The 17182-nt window shown below is 41.9% G+C and overlaps 1 protein-coding gene and 1 pseudogene across 2 annotated transcripts; both read right to left on the bottom strand.

The window, feature by feature from the left end:
- Positions 1–545: 545 nt before the first annotated feature.
- On the bottom strand, positions 546–1608 carry LOC133904064 (BTB/POZ and MATH domain-containing protein 2-like; annotated as a pseudogene).
- Positions 1609–2743: 1135 nt separating this feature from the next.
- On the bottom strand, positions 2744–11050 carry LOC133903470 (DNA ligase 1-like). Of its 2 annotated transcripts, XM_062344861.1 has the most exons (18): positions 9827–11050; positions 9617–9733; positions 8739–8840; positions 8549–8662; positions 7615–7845; positions 7434–7528; positions 6697–6784; positions 6343–6474; positions 5881–5993; positions 4881–4982; positions 4317–4378; positions 4068–4139; positions 3901–3974; positions 3744–3800; positions 3427–3504; positions 3258–3335; positions 3071–3180; positions 2744–2982 (listed from the first exon to the last, which is right to left on the bottom strand). In XM_062344861.1, the coding sequence occupies exons 1-17, from the start codon at positions 10955–10957 to the stop codon at positions 3112–3114; spliced, it is 2715 nt and encodes a 904-aa protein (XP_062200845.1). In that variant the 5' UTR covers positions 10958–11050; the 3' UTR covers positions 2744–2982; positions 3071–3111. The 2 variants fall into 2 exon arrangements, with proteins under 2 accessions (XP_062200845.1, XP_062200846.1); XM_062344862.1 differs by lacking the exons at positions 2744–2982; positions 3071–3180; positions 3258–3335 and having other exon boundaries at positions 3427–3547.
- Positions 11051–17182: the final 6132 nt, after the last annotated feature.

Raw genomic sequence — 17182 nt, 5'->3', positions numbered from 1 at the left:
AAACTCCGATGCTCACATCTACCACACACCGGATTATCCGGTAAGTGTAAGCTTCTTACACCGAGACAACGATACAAACTTCAATTCTTTCCAACTTTGATTAGACAAAATCAATATTACAGAATATAACCATGTATGTGCTAACTAACAAAAATCACATAAGCATCAATCACTCATCATACAAGATAAATCAAAACGCATCTCAACTTAATTTTTCATAGCCAACTAAGACATATCAAAGCCTCAATTTAACTGTTTTCGTTCGCCTATATATGAAGTGACAAGCTAAGAAATACGATCTTCAAAACGAGGGGCCAAAATATGAAGCAGGAATTAGAGTTGTTGGTTTCTTGAAATTAACAAGCAGATGAATGCATTCTGATGTTGCGTCTGCAGGAGAGCTGCCGGTATATCAGAATTAAGAATCACAATGATCCTTGATCCCGAAACATAGCGGACGAAAAAAAAAAGGCTTCAAGCCTTCAGCTATAGCACGGTGCAAACTGCAGGTTAGTATCCTTAGTTTTCGTATCCATTATCAACTATCAACGGGCAGCAAGTTTGGAAATTAACTGCCTTAAAAGAGCAGGGCAGCTTCTAATCAGATGCTCAAAGCCATCGGTTGCCATGACTGCATCCAGAGCTTGAGGAGATTTAAGGAACTCAATGGAAGCCTTCATGATCCTGTGGCAGCCATGCTGTTGGCCAACACCAACGTGGTCGCCGCCGTGTTGATATCTAAGTATCTGCGCAATTTCTTCTCGCAGATGAGCTTGAGCCTCTGCATGTCATACCTATCCGCTGCTTCCAACAAATGCTGAGCCATTAGAACATCTTCTTGCCCCGTCATCTCCGGCAGCGAATCTGTGTATATGAGATGTAGCAAGGCACTGAACACCTGAGGTACCATGTCATCAATCCGTATGCAGGCTCCAGTGGCGGCGTTGCTCTCTCTCATGGCACCGTAGAGCTCTGCCTTGAAGACCAGCGACCGAGCTGCAAGGATATGCCTGTGTGCGCTGAATGTCTCATTGGCGACTTGGAACGTGACGTCGGCGCCCTCTCTGGCTACGAGGAGATCACGAGATACCGGTGCAAGTCGGACGGTGGCGCTGCGGCGGCTGTCATGGCCCCCCCGTTCTCCGTGCGAAACGGCTTAGAAACGGAGACGCCGACCCTGATCTTGAAGCAGTCGTCCACAAGATGCTCTGACGCCTCCAGGAACTCCCTCTCGATGGAATCGCCAAAGCCGTACCCGGTCTCGGTGACGGAGTATTCGCTTAAGCCTATGGCTAGGGTGTGATCCGACACAGGTTCCCCCGCCTGATCGAGCAAACTAAACCAGGCTCGCACGTTGACAGGCTCGGCGATATCGTCGTCGAGGACGATGAAGATAGATATGTAGTCCGTATACGCGTAAAAGAGGGTGCAGGCACCATTGGGGTAGTACCAGATGCGCCAAGCGCGGCCCCCGACGTTGAAAGGCTGAGACTCGATGCGCTCCCCGGCGGGAACCTCCTTGGTGTGCGAGTAGCCCTCGATGTGGAGCAGGTGGCTCCCGGTCACGCTGCTCCCGACGATGGCCGAGGCGGAATCGAATGTAGGCATGGCGGCGAGGGGTTCTGACGAGATGACCACGAAGGGAGAGTCACGGGCGGACGGCAAAAGCTACAAGATATATACATGTGTAGCCTTCTAGGGCATCAAAACGTTTTGCCGTTATATACATGTGCAAATTAGATATATACATGTGTTCATTTGAATCCTAGACGAGTATCTGTTGCCGACCGAGCTACAAGAGTTTGATTCAAACTTGTTTATCTCTACAAAGCTTTTATCTCTTACCAGAGATTAAAATTTCGGTAAAATTTTACAAATTTTGGAAGAGATGAATATCTAATTCTGAAATTTTATTTCAATCGACTATGGATACTTAAGTTGCTAGGGCCGCGGGGTGTCGCAGATGGGGCAGGCCGCTAGTCAAGCTGTTCCACGCTGCCGTGCCCCAAGCCAACGTTGCAGCCAGACGGCCCATGTTACCAGGTCACGGAGGAGAAGATTCCGCATTTTTCGCGTAATCGCGTGAGTCTCAAAAAAATCATTGCCTCCCAACACACGAATTTTGTTCCACTTGACTTGCAAGGAGATCTGTATTGTGTACAATAAATTTTTCCCTCATTGTATAGATCATATTTTTGGCTAAAAATTTTTTAGAGCTAGATTATAGCATGCTCTACATTTTTTTTCAAAAAAAATCTTGACTCTTTCAATAGTGTTTTGAATTTTGATAGCATAAGATTGCTATATTTTTAATTTTTTTTACATATCGTATATTAAAAGGATGATATGTTTATTTTTTAAAACCTATTATCTATTGGAAGCATGACACGACATCTGCTGGGCCTGGGGCTTGCCGGGTCAACCCGGCGACGGCCTGTTGGATCATTGCTGCATCTGCCTGCCCTGCTTCGACGCAACACGTCAAGACCAGCCTATTCTGTGAAAATGCTACCTGATGGTTGTCTGAAAATTGACCCTAAGCCGCTCGATTGTGCTCCAAAGGTGTAAGATCGCCGTAGGATCCCATTTTTTTAGTGTGATGCATTTCATTTGCAACTGGCAAGGATGTTGTTAGGCTACTGATCAATACCCCAGGGTCATTTACTGTTGAGACACTACTTGTTTTCCTCCAGTTTTATTAGATTTGTCTTTTTTAAAACAAATTTGCGTGTAAAAGCTCCCCTTCAAAGGAAAAGAATGATGCATATTAGTGCTACCATATGTACATCATGGATTAGTGTCAGTACATCTCCGATTCCCTACGCTGCACAACAGTTTGATGGAGCATAAGGGACAACTTACAGATCCCGCATGAAAAAAAGAAGACAAAAAAGGAAGCAGGATACAACAGCACAAGCAGGATACAAGCTGCTCGGATCAGGATGAAGCAAAACCCTAGAAATGTATTCTCTTGTCAATGTCCTGTTAAATGGTAAAAAAATAGGAACTGATAAATGTCAGACTAATGGTTGAGATTAAGCTGAAAACCTGAAAAGAGACTAGTGTTTACCTCGATGAGTCATGCATCCAATGCAAATAATTGGGTCAGTATTAGTCATCATCCTCATCCTCCTGATTATATGCGTGATTTATCTTTTGAGCCCGATACATGTCAGCTACCTGCAAAATTTGGACACAATCAGCGTGAGATATGTAAACATCAGACCATCGATAATAGCATGTGGCAGAGAACTAACTTGTTCAGATGTGGTCGCTTCTTCTGGGCTTTTATCATCACGTACTCGCAACAAACGAGGGAATCTTAGGGAGATGCCCTAGTTCAATTTGATGACCTTTAGTCTCCCCATCATATACACACAATCTAGAAACAGAGGAATAACAAAGATAAAAGATAAAACTACCAACCTTATTTGGATCGACTATACCATTAGCAGCACGATGTACAGGACTTATGCTCAAATCCGCAGCTTTGACCTCCCACACCTGAGTCAGAATATTTAAATCATAACTGGCTTGACCCCTCCCACTGTGATTGTAAGTAGCAATCTTCAGGGCTAACATGAAATGCATACAGTATATAGAAGCAATCAACTAATCAAACACTGGTTTTAAATGAGCAGAAATCAGATGAGCTCAGATTTGAAAGCATGTAAAGTTTCCAAAATAACCAAATAATATAATGTAGCAATAATACACTGTCAAGGTTATAATCTGCACATTACCTCTGATGGCTCAAACCACACGTCTGGATCCATTGTGTCAGCAAATCTATAGTATGGCTGTAAAAATGAAAGCATGACTATGGGGAAGAACAACAGGACAATTAAAAATTATTAATACAAAACTGTCATGCAACAGCAGGCTGAAGGAATGCATCACCTTTGGTTTTTCTATCACTTTACTTCGAAGGCTCACAGAACGTTCTTCAAGCTGTTGTTCAGAAAACCCAGTACCTAAATGTATATCAAGATATAAAGCATGAAGAGACAACTCATCAAAGTAGCAGTTCAAGTTTTTTTAAATAAAAAGAATCATCTACAATCTACCTATGTTGCATATTGTTTGATATTCTTCGTTCTGCTCATCATAGCATGCCAGGAGGAATGATCCATAGACACCTAGTAAGAACAACACAAAGGCAAAAGAAGCATGCATTAGCAGCAAAGAAATAAATTAAAGCAATTGAACATGATAAAATGCCAAACGAACAGACAGGTTGAGGATGAAAAGCAAACAGAGGCTCTTAAATATAATTCATTTGATATCAGTATGCATGACGGAAAAGAACCAATTACCTGTTCTTTTTCCTCTCCCGAAAAAGGCAGCAATAGGTACCAAGTCCAAAGAGTCTCCAATGCTACCCAAAAGAAAAAGAATTCAACATTTTCAAAACACAATGATTATTTTGGTTTATCTAAATTAAATTAATCTCTACTGAGAAATATATGGTGTGTTTGATTTGAGTGGGGTGGTCATGATCATCTCACTCCTCATTTTCTTGTTTGGTTTGACGAATGGGATGGGTTGATCCATCACCACCTCATCCCTCATAAGCACATGTCTAGTGTAAACATGAGGAATGGAGTCATCCCACCAAAATTCATTGGATGATCTCATAATAGATCATTTTATCTAGGATCAATTGACTCAAACCGAACACACCAATAGTTCACATAGATCCAGGAATTAACAGAAAGTCAAGAAATCTTAAGTTCTTAACATAAATGTTGATTGGAGTCTTGGACCATAGCATAAGGGGTAAATAGGTTACACATGTCCTGCCCACAACAATTTTCTAGATTTGCATGTTATGGAATGAAGACAATTAGTTAAACCAGTCTGGTTTGCAATGTCCTAACCTGTCCATGTAGTCCTTCTTCAGTTTCAACCAATTGTTTGATCGCTTTGCTGGCTCATATGTAGCATCTTTATCCATTGTCTTGATAATCAACCCTTCACAACTTCAGTAACTGGAAACTTAGTGGCAGGAAAAGATCTTGGCAAAAGAAAAGGTTGGGGGGGGGGGGGGGGTCTTCAACCAGAATTCATATATCAATAAATTCTGACAATAAAGGGATAAAGGTTGAGGTTCAATAGTTAAAAAGAATATATATGCCGCTTGATAGTGCAATACTCAGAATTTCATGTAAATATCACTCCCACAAATTTGCTTCACTGATGTAATGCATATATATGCTACAGTTAACATAGTTTAATTGGCATCTTATATTCACAATAATTGAATTAGAATGGGCCTATCTGATAATCAAGGGAAATTTCAGGCAAAGCAAATAGCCAGCATAGCATCTAGTGTAAATAATTGTACAGAGAAGAAATACTTTGTTGTTGGATATGTCTAGAATGAGCCAGAAGGCACATTAAGGTTATGTCTGGAACATGATATAAGGAGAAGGAAAATTGGCGAATCTGGGATACTTCTAATTGCCTGCCTATGAATTTTTTAGGGAAAATGTGGGGAAATGGTGATTCCTTGGAGCAAATGTGTAATCGCGCACAATCTTGTGTTTCATCAAACCCAAGGCATGACCTATAGGATAAAACCCAAATCTTGTGATTCCTTCAAGTCCAAGGGAACGGATCTTTTTTTCATCTATCATACACATTACGCTTTAAAATTTACAGTAACTTCTTCACCTTCCATCCAAACTAAAACAGCTCCTATGTCAACTCACAACTCTGACGCTTCAATCAAGTGTTCATGTTATTTTGTCCTAACTCCTAAACAGGTTCTTGTTAGTTATTATGCACACAACTGATAGCCTTGAAACTATTGAATTAGTAGAAGACATGTAATAAGCTGGCCAATGGTAGCGTGATCGCCTTAGAAATTTTAGTTACCTGGAGTTGACAGCTTTGTCAAGAAATTTCTGTATCTCCTCCAGGTCATTTGATGTAATTGCAGTTGCAAATTGAAAAACACCTGGTACTTCCTCGAAAGAGTTGTAAAGATGCTGCCAAGTATTCAATGCAAAGGAATAATTACACCTCTAGAAACAGCAGATGCCTTAGTTTTTTTTTTTGTAGCGATCAACTCTCGCAAAATTTTGTGTTTATCAGCTTCGGAGTAGAATATTCCGCCAGTTTTCTGAAGATACAAGTGTGGCACACATGATCAGGAAAAAATAATAGCAGGCTCTGCTAAACTGGCCAACATTTTCATTTGCATCAAAAAAAAAAAAAAAAACTGCAACCATGACTTACTCAAAATGTACCCCATGGGATAGCACAAATGATGCATTCCAGCAGCAAGATTAAATGATATTGTACATTAAAAGAGTCTACAGGACAGAAGTACAATACCTCTCGACGAACTTTGAGTTGTTCCTGGAGAAGAGGTTTCCCATTTAAGTAAAGAATATCAAAGCCAAAAGTACAGACTGAAACTTTTATGTCATTTATGGTAACACCCTTGCGGGCCCTTGTGCTAAGTATCTGCAGAGAAGGAGAAACAATCGATGACCCTTACAAATCACACTAGCAGTGGCAAATACACAAATGTGAACAGAACAACAAGGCTGCAAAAACAAAGGGATTAGATTGCTACGTAAAACACCTCTAACTTTCAGCTACAGTGTTGTATGCTCATATATTTATATGACAAGTCACTTTAAAAGTAACCAACCTGTAAATCTTAAGAGATAATTAAATACAAACCTGAAAAGGTAAAATTTTCTGCTTTTCATAGTCATAGGCAACAATTTCACAGTCCAAGACAAACGATTTGATTGTAGGCTTACGGAATCTGCAATGAGATGCTAAAGAATAAGATCGATTGGAATTAAAAGTGCGAGAGACGACGACAACAACAACAACAAAGCCTTTGTCCCAAGCAAGCTGGGGTAGGCTACAGATGAAACCCACAAGATCCAATTAAAAAGTTAAAAGTGCGACAGAAAATAAACAATTTGTGGGTAGATAACTCGTGAGCCTATAACCATATTAGCTGAACAGTGCTGGTATATGTGGACATAATATGACAAAACAGAAGGAAATGGATACAGCTCTAATGAACACATCCAAAGTTAACATCAACAAGATATATAGGAATTCATGACTGGCAATGCCAAGAAAAAAACTCATCATAGGCTACATAACTCTGCCTCACAAGCAGAAACGAACAAGGGTGGACTAAGTAAATCTATTGTGTCTTACATTTGAAATATGTTGAAAAGACTTCAAATCAGACCTTAAAAATTATCATTACACCAAGTAAGAACTTAAACAACCATTAAGTTATACGCAACCTGATGAAAAATTTATACCATGACCATTGCACCTTCATGACATAAATCTCAAACGAGGGTAAGGCTATAACCAGTATTGCATTGTTTTTCCTGTTTCTTCAGTTTGAAACTACATAGCCACAATGTGAAAGTAGAAAGGAAGTATACCTAGAAACCGCATCAACAACATCTGGATACTTTCCAGTGTTCCTTTCAGCATTCCGACTATAAATCTCTACTGATCCATCCTCCATGCAATGTATCTAAATTCCAAATTATAAAGTATTAACTGAGATAAGCATGGGTCAAAATATAAAAGTGGCTAAATAGCCACAAGGCTAGGTCATACCTGAGCCCGTTCACCATCATACTTGTACTCACAAGTGTACTCAAGACCCTGGAATTTGTCAATGATCTCCGAGACAGACTTTGTTGCTTTTGCTAACATAGGACCAACGGGAACACCTATGGAAAATTTGCATGTTTCTGGAAGCTTCCAAACTCCAACTTCAAGTAGCGCTGGGACAATTTTATCATAGATTGGAAGAACTGAATATACTTGTTTAATTATTGTTGCAGCCTTCAAGAACAGAGGATACAAGAAAATCAGTACTGATAATTGCAGTAGATATTCATGTACAGCTTTTTAATACAATGTTAGGAACAAAAGGTGTTGGTCATGCACAACAAATCGATAATCCTCCAGATATATGTAACAGCAACTCAGACAATATGAGATATCGGTTTGATATTATGCACTAGATTAACTATATGGAGACCCTAGAGGACTAAAAACCCTGGATGTCATAGATTGTTTGTTCATGACCATTTTCCAAGGACCAAGGTGATTTTGTCAATGAGAATTTCCAAGGAACAAGTTGCAACAGTACATTAGTACATTGATTATTCTAATCAGCCACCCCAAGCATGTATATGCTCAAAAGTTGGTAAGAACGATTTCTAACAGGACGAGTAGTCATCAATAAATAGTTCTTAAAGCGCTAAGGTAAGGCGAGGCATGGCGACCCACCCCCCTCACGATGCCTAGGCACTTATAAGGTGAGGTGAGGTGACGCCTTACACATCCTGAGAAACAGCAAAACAACAGCAGGGAAGAGAGAAAAACAAAAAGGAAAGAGATAAAAAAGAAAAGGGAGGAGTGGCAGGTTGGTAGCGCAATGGAGATAGATGGGGAAGCGATTGCAGGCAATGCAAGGATCTCCACTGATCCAATCGTATCAAATAAACGATTGTAAATAAAAACATAACAATTGTGCAGCAACCTCTTCAAAAGGTGATTGAACTTTTGGTGGTGAAGCTTTTTTTTCAGAATATACGGCAGCTTGCCCAAGAGCCATTTGCACAGTTTTCTCTGCCAACCCGATCCTCATCTTCGACTGCAACAAGTAACATTTCAGGCAAATAAGGAATACGCACAAAGCAAGTACACTGAATGAACAGTACATGATTTACCTGAAGAAGACGTGTAATATATTGAGGTTCACAGTCAGTTGCAGCAACAAGAAGTCCCTTGATGTGATTTCTTTTTTTATCTTGACTGTCTTTGCCTGATTCCTAAAAAGAGGAATATTTGTTAAATGACTTGACGATAAATAATAGATAGTTACCATATCCGAGTACACCAGGATTCTCCGTAATTCTCGGAGCATATATTTATCTCCAAGAAGGGAACCCTGGATGAAATGAAACTACACGTAGGTACGCAAGGCATCCCGTAACTAGAAAAGTTTATCTCCAAGAACAGGAATGAGGAGTCCAGAGGACGTACGACACCCTCATATTTATACGAAGCCAAGAGGCCCTGCGCAGGACAAGTGATTACATGCCCAAACGAGGTCATTAGAAGCAAAACAAGTCAACAGAGGACGAGCAAGAAAGTCGCCGACTAGATTTAGATCCATTTAGGCTAGCCACACACCTTCTTATAACAGGCTCAGATCAATAAAAGACAAACAAAGCGTAGAGTTATTATCCTCAAGAAGACCTGAACCTGTCTAAAAACCCCTGTGTGTTCCCTTATGATTCGTCTACTTCAAGCATCCCCTATTTCTTCAACAAGTTCGTTAAATTAGCGGTTCACCAATCGTCGACAACTCGACGTGACTTTTAAAGTGATAATGCATAATAATGCATTTTGGAACCAAATTGTCCACTGTCTAATCCCATCACTCATTTTCACTAGTTATCATGAATTTACTTCTGCTAATTAGTATTTCAATATCAACCAACCCAATAAAAGAAGTTCAATTTCAGTTGCAGAATATTAAGTCAGAATAAAGGTTCCAGTTGAAACATTTAGCATGAGAAATGTGAAAGAAAAAATATGTAACCTTTGCAATTGTCCGAAAAGTGTTAAGCACCCGAGCTATGGTCAGTGGTTTTGGCTTGTACATCATCTTCTGTGACGACCTGCTTGCTTTCGCCACAAGCCCCAAATCACCCAGTTCCTACAATAGCCACGAGAAATAAAAAATAAATTTATGCTTCCAATTCCATAGAAGTTGCTCACTGAGGAATATACATTTACCCAATCTAACAACCTTGAGGTTCTTCTTGACATGCTCCTCTTTGCGTCCATATGCCTCTGCAAGTGCACGGATGATTGATGCATCCCCGATTCCAAGCTCAATCCCCTCATGAGGCGGCGCAATCCGGTTGGCTGAGAGGTATACCGTCGCAAGGAGATCATCTGGCGTTGTGGCAATCACAGTCCGGAACACATTTGATAAGATCTCTGTAATGATAATCCGGCCACTCTCATTGGAGATGAGATCAAGTGCCCGAGCCAGGAACAGGAATGGCACGGGTTCACCAGGCTTCCAATAGGCAGCAGCCATCGGATCAAACTCACTGCCTTTCTTCTTCAGCTCTAGGGTAGTATTCTTCCCCTCGCACATCGGGGCATCCAAGGTTTTGGCCTTCTTCGGTGAGGAAGGCCGCTTCTTCTCCTCAGGTTGGGAAGCTTGGCCTTTAGCCTTCGTCGGCGACGGCGACCTCTTCTTCTTCTCATTAGATTCAGACACAACGCCTTCGTCGGAAGGCTTGGCGTCGGATTTGGCGGCTAGGGTTTCGGATCTCTTCGGCGACGGGGACTTCTCCTTCGCCTCCAATTGCGCCGCGGTGGCTAGACCTTTGGACCTCTTCTTCAACCTAGCTGCCCCGTCAGCCGGCGATTTGGGGGACTTCGCCGGCGAGGACGCCCGCTTGGACCTCACCGGTGAAGGCGGCTTCTCCGCCACCGCCGCAGCCTCGGGTTCGATCCCCGAGCCGTCGGCCTGAGCTGCGGGCTGCGCCCGGGGATTCTTCGGTGACGGCGCCGCCTTCTTCGCCTTACTGGCGGCGGCCCGCGCGTTCCCCATCAGCACGTCCGCCACGCTGCGCTTCCCTCCATTGCCACCGGAGGCCGACATTCCCACCGCAGCCGCTGCTGGTGCAGGTACCGCGCCGGTCCGCTTCGCCCTCGCGGTCGGCGGCTTCTTCTCGCCGGATTTCGCGGCGGCGGTCGCGGTCGCGCGGCAGCGGGGGGAGGAGGGGGAAGCCGAGGAGGAAGAGGATAGGCGGGGGCGGTAGGGGAGGAGAGGCGGAAGCCGGACGAGGGCTAGGGTTTTAGGCGAGGGGAGCGGGTGGCATCGGAGGAGCGAGGAGGTGGGGGTGGCTCCGAGGACGAACATGAAAATGGGGTAGGGTTTTAGGTACCAGCTGGCCGGGCGGGGCTTGGCTCCTCCTGGAGCACCACTCGTGGAATCGTGGTGTCGTTGATTACTGACTCCGTATCCGTAAAGAATGGTTGCAGACTGAGTTAATATATAGACTTTGTTTGGTTATATTTATTAAAAAAATATTTAGTTGGTTATATATATTTAAATAGTCTAAGATAAAAAAAAATTATCAACTCTAAAATCACATTAGCAAAAATAAGAATTAAAATTATAATTAGTGGCTCATATGAATATGATCTTATGATACTCATAAATAGATCACCTGTATAAACGAATGCAATAGTATATATCTGTTAGATCAAACTACGAGTATATATTTGTATTTCTCAAATTAAATTGAAAAAATATATATGAACAATTAAACATATTTTTTATAAGATTATACGTCTCTGTCAGACTAGAATCGTCTTATACCATCAATCAATCAAGCCCCTCGGATTCCCACCACGTGGCCGCATACATGCATCTCAAAGCTAGCTAACAGCCAAGCGCCAGCCAGCGAAACAACCGAGCCGAGCACAGCTAGAACAAACCACGCGAACAAGCCGAGCCGAGCCTTCCTGATTCCCACCCACGATAGAAGCGTCGCCACCCAGGAACGGAGGAACCCATCCTCTCACCTGCCATCTCAGCGACTAATTGGAATGGAGGAAGAGGATGGAGACGACACCACGCCATTGACCTTGCCCAATAGGAGTTCGATCCGACGGAGGACGAGCTAGTGCTCCACTTCCTTCGGCCCCAGCTCCGCGCGTGCTCGCCGTGCTCTCGACCCCTGCGGCACGACGCCATGGGACCTCCTGGCACACTGCGACGCTCACGAGCAGGGCCACTTCTTCGCGACGCATGGGCAGAAGAAGCCCTTCGTGCGATGGTCCGTCGATAGCAGTGCCTGGATGCACAGCTCAACCAGGTGTGGTGGTGCAGGGTCAAGTTCTGCTTCTACGTGCGCGGGGAGCTTGGGCAGCGGTGGAGCACTGGTTGGGTCATGGAGGAGTACGAGATCATTCGGTAAAATTTGTAATTCCAAAAAAAAAAATTGATCGAATTAGCATCGGTAACCGTTTAAATTGGATTGGTTATTGAGCGAATTCACCGATTTATCAACCGGTTTTTTCGTATTTTATCACGTTTCTCGGTAATCATTCGGTTTTTCCAATTTATCAAGCAGTTTTCTCGAATTTTAATGAAGTTAAATAAAAAACCAAGAAATGACTCAACCTTATAAAATCAATAACTAATTCATCTAAATTTCAAATTAAATAAGATAAATTTTGTTGGTTTTCTTGTAAAATGATCTACATGATAAAAGTATTTATACTCATAAAAAATTGAATAATTTCTATGAGAAAATGTATTGTTAAACCTAGTTAAATGCATAGTTAACTCTTTGCTAATCTAAAATTCATGAAACCAATTTTGTCAGTCTTAATTACATAATTTTATGTCTTTTTAAAATACATGAACTCATAAAATAGTTATTGTAACATGGAGGATTGTGTAAATGTGTTGCAACTAGATTAAAAAAAATTGAATATTTTCTGTGAGAAAATGTATTGTTAAACTTAGTTAAATGCATAGTTAACTCTTTGCTAATCTAAAATTCATGAAACCAATTTTATCAGTCTTAATTACATAATTCTATGTCTTTTTAAAATACATAAACACATAAAATAGTTATTGTAACATGCAGGATTGTGTAAATGTGTTGCAACTAGATTAATTCATAACTAACTCATCACACATTCAAAATTAGTGAAACCATTTTTATAGTTTACTTATACTATGCTTTATGTAGAAAAAATAATGGTAGACATGACAAAGTTAATTACAGTGTTGTTTCTTAACATGTTCACTTTATGCTTGTGAATTTTGTAAAAATCATAGAGAAATTAATAAAACTCCAAATGAAGTGAAACCAATTTTAAAGATCCTCTTAAGATATACCCTACATAAGAAAAATATGTGTTTGCATGTTAAGCTTTTTATTAATATGAGTTAATAAATAACTTGCACGCTTCAATTTTTTCTTTTTTTCAAACTTTCTTTCTATAGAATATGATGCAAACGATATTATTTTTGAAAAAAAAATCACAGAAGGTCTTAGAATTGTCTCTAATTTTTTAGGATTTTTTATTTTTTGAATTTTTTGAATTCAAATTTGAAAACCACTCATATTATGAATTCAGTACAGCCCGGTAAGCTCAGTAATTATGTTTTTTGACCGGTTACCAATGATAAGTTGAACTCTGGTTGTGAGTGGAGGTAGGGATACATGTGAGTAATCAATGACCTACTCTATGATCCACCCTGGTTCATAAAAAAAAATCATTTTGGAATTGTCAACAAAATAAAATAGCAATTAGGTGAAATATCATTTTTATTTTGAAAAAGTAGGTTTTGGATGAAAAAAATAAAACTTGCATCCGTAGGTGGAGGAGCATGGCAAACTTGACAGCCGCCTCGTACAATTGAAAAGGTGGCTCCACAATTTCCAAAAGCAAGATCTTGGCTGAGTTGCTCATTCTGTTGGTTGTCAACTATGTTGTGTAGAGGTTTTCCAAAACTGCTTTGGATGCTTCATTGGTTTCTTTGTTAGAGACCTGATTATTTTTGGGTGATCCTGAACCTTTCTCTTTCGCCTGCATGTAAGCCGGTAACCCTAACATTTTTTGTTTTCGTAAACATTTGTTTGGAGTTTGGGCTGTTACGAGCTTTCCATAAAAGTTGGGTAGTTTTCTGCCACCTAAAAAATTAGTATGTTAAAGAACTTGTCAAATGAATCACTAGATGTGGCTTGGACAGAGGTCTTGACAAGAATCAGGTTTGTACTTGAAGTCCGTAAGATTGTCCTCTAGAACGTCTTGGTGGATTTCACAAATTCGAGTGGCGTATACGGAGCTAGTCCATTTTACTATCCTACCATTACAATAGAATTGATTATTCGTGCGTAGGTTGTCTGTGCCGGTTAGGTTAGAACTGACACTGATGCGATTATCACTGTCGATTCGTAAGAGTGCCGATTTTAAAAAATAACTGGCACTAATACTATCAGTGCCGGTTTTTAATTCGAACAGACACTGATGAGAGGATCGGATCCAAAATTTTCATTAAATCGGTTTTTGATGACCTCACGTCCACTCACGGCTCAGCTCTCTCCACCTTATCTCCCCCGCACATTCTCTCCCTCACCTCCTCTCTCTCTCCACCTTATCTCTTCCCTCCTTGCCGTCCTCCACCTCCTCCCCCACCAGCTTCTCTCTCTCCCTCATCCCCTCACTGGCCTCCTCCTCACAGCCTCCTCCACTGACCAGCAACTCTGGCCCTTGCGAGATCCACAGCGAGATCCGACGGATCCGGCCATGGATCTTGCTAGGGTCGGAGATCCATGCACCAACAATAGCAGGGAGCAAGAGGCGACAGGCGGTGGTGAGTGGATGGATGAAGTAGGGGCCGCCTCGATGCCGTCGCAATCGTCGTCGTCGCCCATCGTGCAGTGGAGCGGCGGCCTCTGCCCTGTCTGCTCGTTGCATCCCCGTGAAGGGTGTCTCGTCATAGCCCCGCGCGTCATACTCACTATGGCCCACGTTTCTGTGGTAGCGACGGCCTTCGTGTCTCGTGGTTTCTGTGGCGGCGGCGGCCTTCGTGCCTCGCATTTTCTTTATGCAGGACAGAGCAAGGGTCCGCTGGCGAGCGTCCTCAGCGAGCCGAGGCGCCGGATCCGTGACGACAGCATACTTGGCGAGTAGAGGCCCAAGATCCGCGGTGGCGATGTCCTCGGTGAGCAAAGGACCAGGATCAGCAGTGGGGGCCCAACGACGACGATGAGCTCCAGCATGTGGGGCCGACAGCGGGCTCAGTTCAATGCATCAAGCCAACTTGTTTGCCTAGTCTTTGTATGGAACCATCCAAACATTATTCTAATTAATCATTAAGTCGATCAATTACTTAATCACGATTTTAACGATTAACTAGAATACTATTCTGGTAGTCCCGACACGTGTTTTGTGTCCAAGATCGGAACACATGCCTTTCCAACATTTAACATCACAACATAACTTAATAAAGAGCGAGTAATTAACATTAGATTACAAGTTCTTAAGCATTTATCAAGTTATTACAACTTGCAGCAAAAGAGAGCTAGGAGGAGATAAAAATTGACTCAACTCCTAACTAATAAAATAAACTACGCAGCGAAAATAAAACTAAAGACAACAAAAGATGGGTGAAATCATATGCCCTTAGACTTCACCCAAAAAACGTGACCTCCGAGTAGTTGCCTACTCATGCCCACCACCACCCTCGGAAGACGTGAAGTAGCCAAAGACCAACTCCTCCTCGACGGTAGCACCTAAAGAAACTGTGTGAGTACGAAGCTACTCATAAGACTTAATCCATAATTGACACTTATAAATAGCCCAACTCCAAGGATTATGCATTTGGATATTAGCAAGAAAAGGTCACATGGTTAATTAAACTTCATATGCAAAAGCAAACTTGACATAAACATGTGTGACCATCTATACTTAACCAACACGACTATCTAACCCATAAGCCTCAACCGAACATATATGTAAACGGAACCATAAGAATAATATCTACAAAGCACCATCTCAACTCATCAACCACATAAATCTATATTTGTAACTCTACGACTGCTACAAATGGACGGAAGCATGCTCATGACCGAGAGCGCGGCATTTCGAAATATTTTCACACCTTACAGGGAGTACTCCTTTACCTACACAACTTGAGGACCATACAACTTGTATGACCATATAGGTCCATACAAGGGGTACTCATGTCAAACTTTTCTAATAAGCCCCAACCGTTTGATCATACGCCGATAGGTGCGGGGGTCATTCAGAACTACTCCCGGAGCAAAATAGATATCCCAACTGGCCTCATGCCAGACACCATCAACCCGCACGCCAAAAAGTCACAGCTACAAACGTAATCGTCTTATCATTCATATATGTGACATGTAGTAAGTATGGAAAGTGTTAAAGCCAGCTGCAACAACGATCGATGCTTAAACGATGTAAGCGGTCTACAGTGTCCGGTCCGTTTCCTGACCTACCCAGAGAAACTCCATATCCGGGCAGGACAAACACCCCTAACGCCACCCACATCTCGTTTCATCTTCACCACTCATCCAACCAACACTATCAACCTATCATTATGATTATTGTGCAAGTAATTAAAGTCTATGCTCACGAACGATGAAACATTTTACTCCTCGACTTCTACTGAGGACCTAAGCACTTGCTAAACATCACGAATGACATTTTAAATTAGATAACACCATATTAAACCTAGGCTACAAGGATACGGATCAACAATTATTCAATACAGAAGAATTAGTATATCAACATAGGTTCTACCCATCATAAACCCGATATCGACTTGAACTCATGCATAACATACATAAAGCGTAATTTATCACATATAACGTATATGGTCCAAATTAATGGGAGAAATATACTTAGATGCTTGTCTTACTGCTCAAGTGACCGCCTAATGCTAGTACATCGGCGTCGCCTTCAACCGCGATCGGGTCACACGCTAGTTCTTCACTCACTAAAGAAGAACGCATGCAATGATGAGCATGAATAAACTACAACAAAGTAAGCCACAATATGCATATGATAAAATGCCATAAAGTATGTTTTATAATACAAGAAAATATCTTTCCTAGATGGCACTAATCATACATGAATTGCCTAAGAAGTTTCATAATTTTAGGACATGGTATTAATTAACTACTCCCTCCGTTCCATATTACCTGGCGTACAAAGTTTTTTGCAAAGACCAAGGAGGAAAATTTTGGTTGTAATCTTTCCAAACTTACCCCTAATTAAGTCCATGCATGCCCATTTGTTAGCTATCGCCATGCATGCCACACGCGCGCCCACGTCCAGGCGGCATTCACGGCCAAATCAGTTGCATGCGCTCCCGCGTCCAACGCAATGTTTCGTCGCCCAGAACGGAAAAAGCTTGGCCGCGCGCGCGTAGCTCCCAAAGAGACCTGAAAAAATTTGGCCGAAGCCATGGCGCCCAGGAACACATCCAAGCATTCACGACCAAATCAGTTGCATGTGTTCTCACGTCCATCACGCGCCCAGCTCCGTGTCCTTCGCGACGTTTCGTCGCCCATAACGGAAAAAAAGCTTGGCC

This window comes from Phragmites australis, chromosome 21 (assembly GCF_958298935.1).
Source record: "Phragmites australis chromosome 21, lpPhrAust1.1, whole genome shotgun sequence".
Lineage (NCBI taxonomy): Eukaryota > Viridiplantae > Streptophyta > Magnoliopsida > Poales > Poaceae > Phragmites > Phragmites australis.
Note: the sequence above shows the minus strand (reverse complement) of the source record. Positions and strands in the feature narration are given on the sequence as shown.

What these genes read in the sequence shown, in the direction of transcription:
- LOC133903470 (XM_062344861.1), bottom strand. Translation starts at nt 10,957, where the DNA reads ATGTTCGTCCTCGGAGCCACCCCCACCTCCTCGCTCCTCCGATGCCAC. An exon ending in AGAAAATTTTACCTTTTCAG is followed by an intron (nt 6,475 to 6,696) that starts GTTTGTATTTAA and finishes CCTTCTCTGCAG; the next exon opens with ATACTTAGCACAAGGGCCCG. An exon ending in AAGAAGGACTACATGGACAG is followed by an intron (nt 4,379 to 4,880) that starts GTTAGGACATTG and finishes TCTTTTGGGTAG; the next exon opens with CATTGGAGACTCTTTGGACT.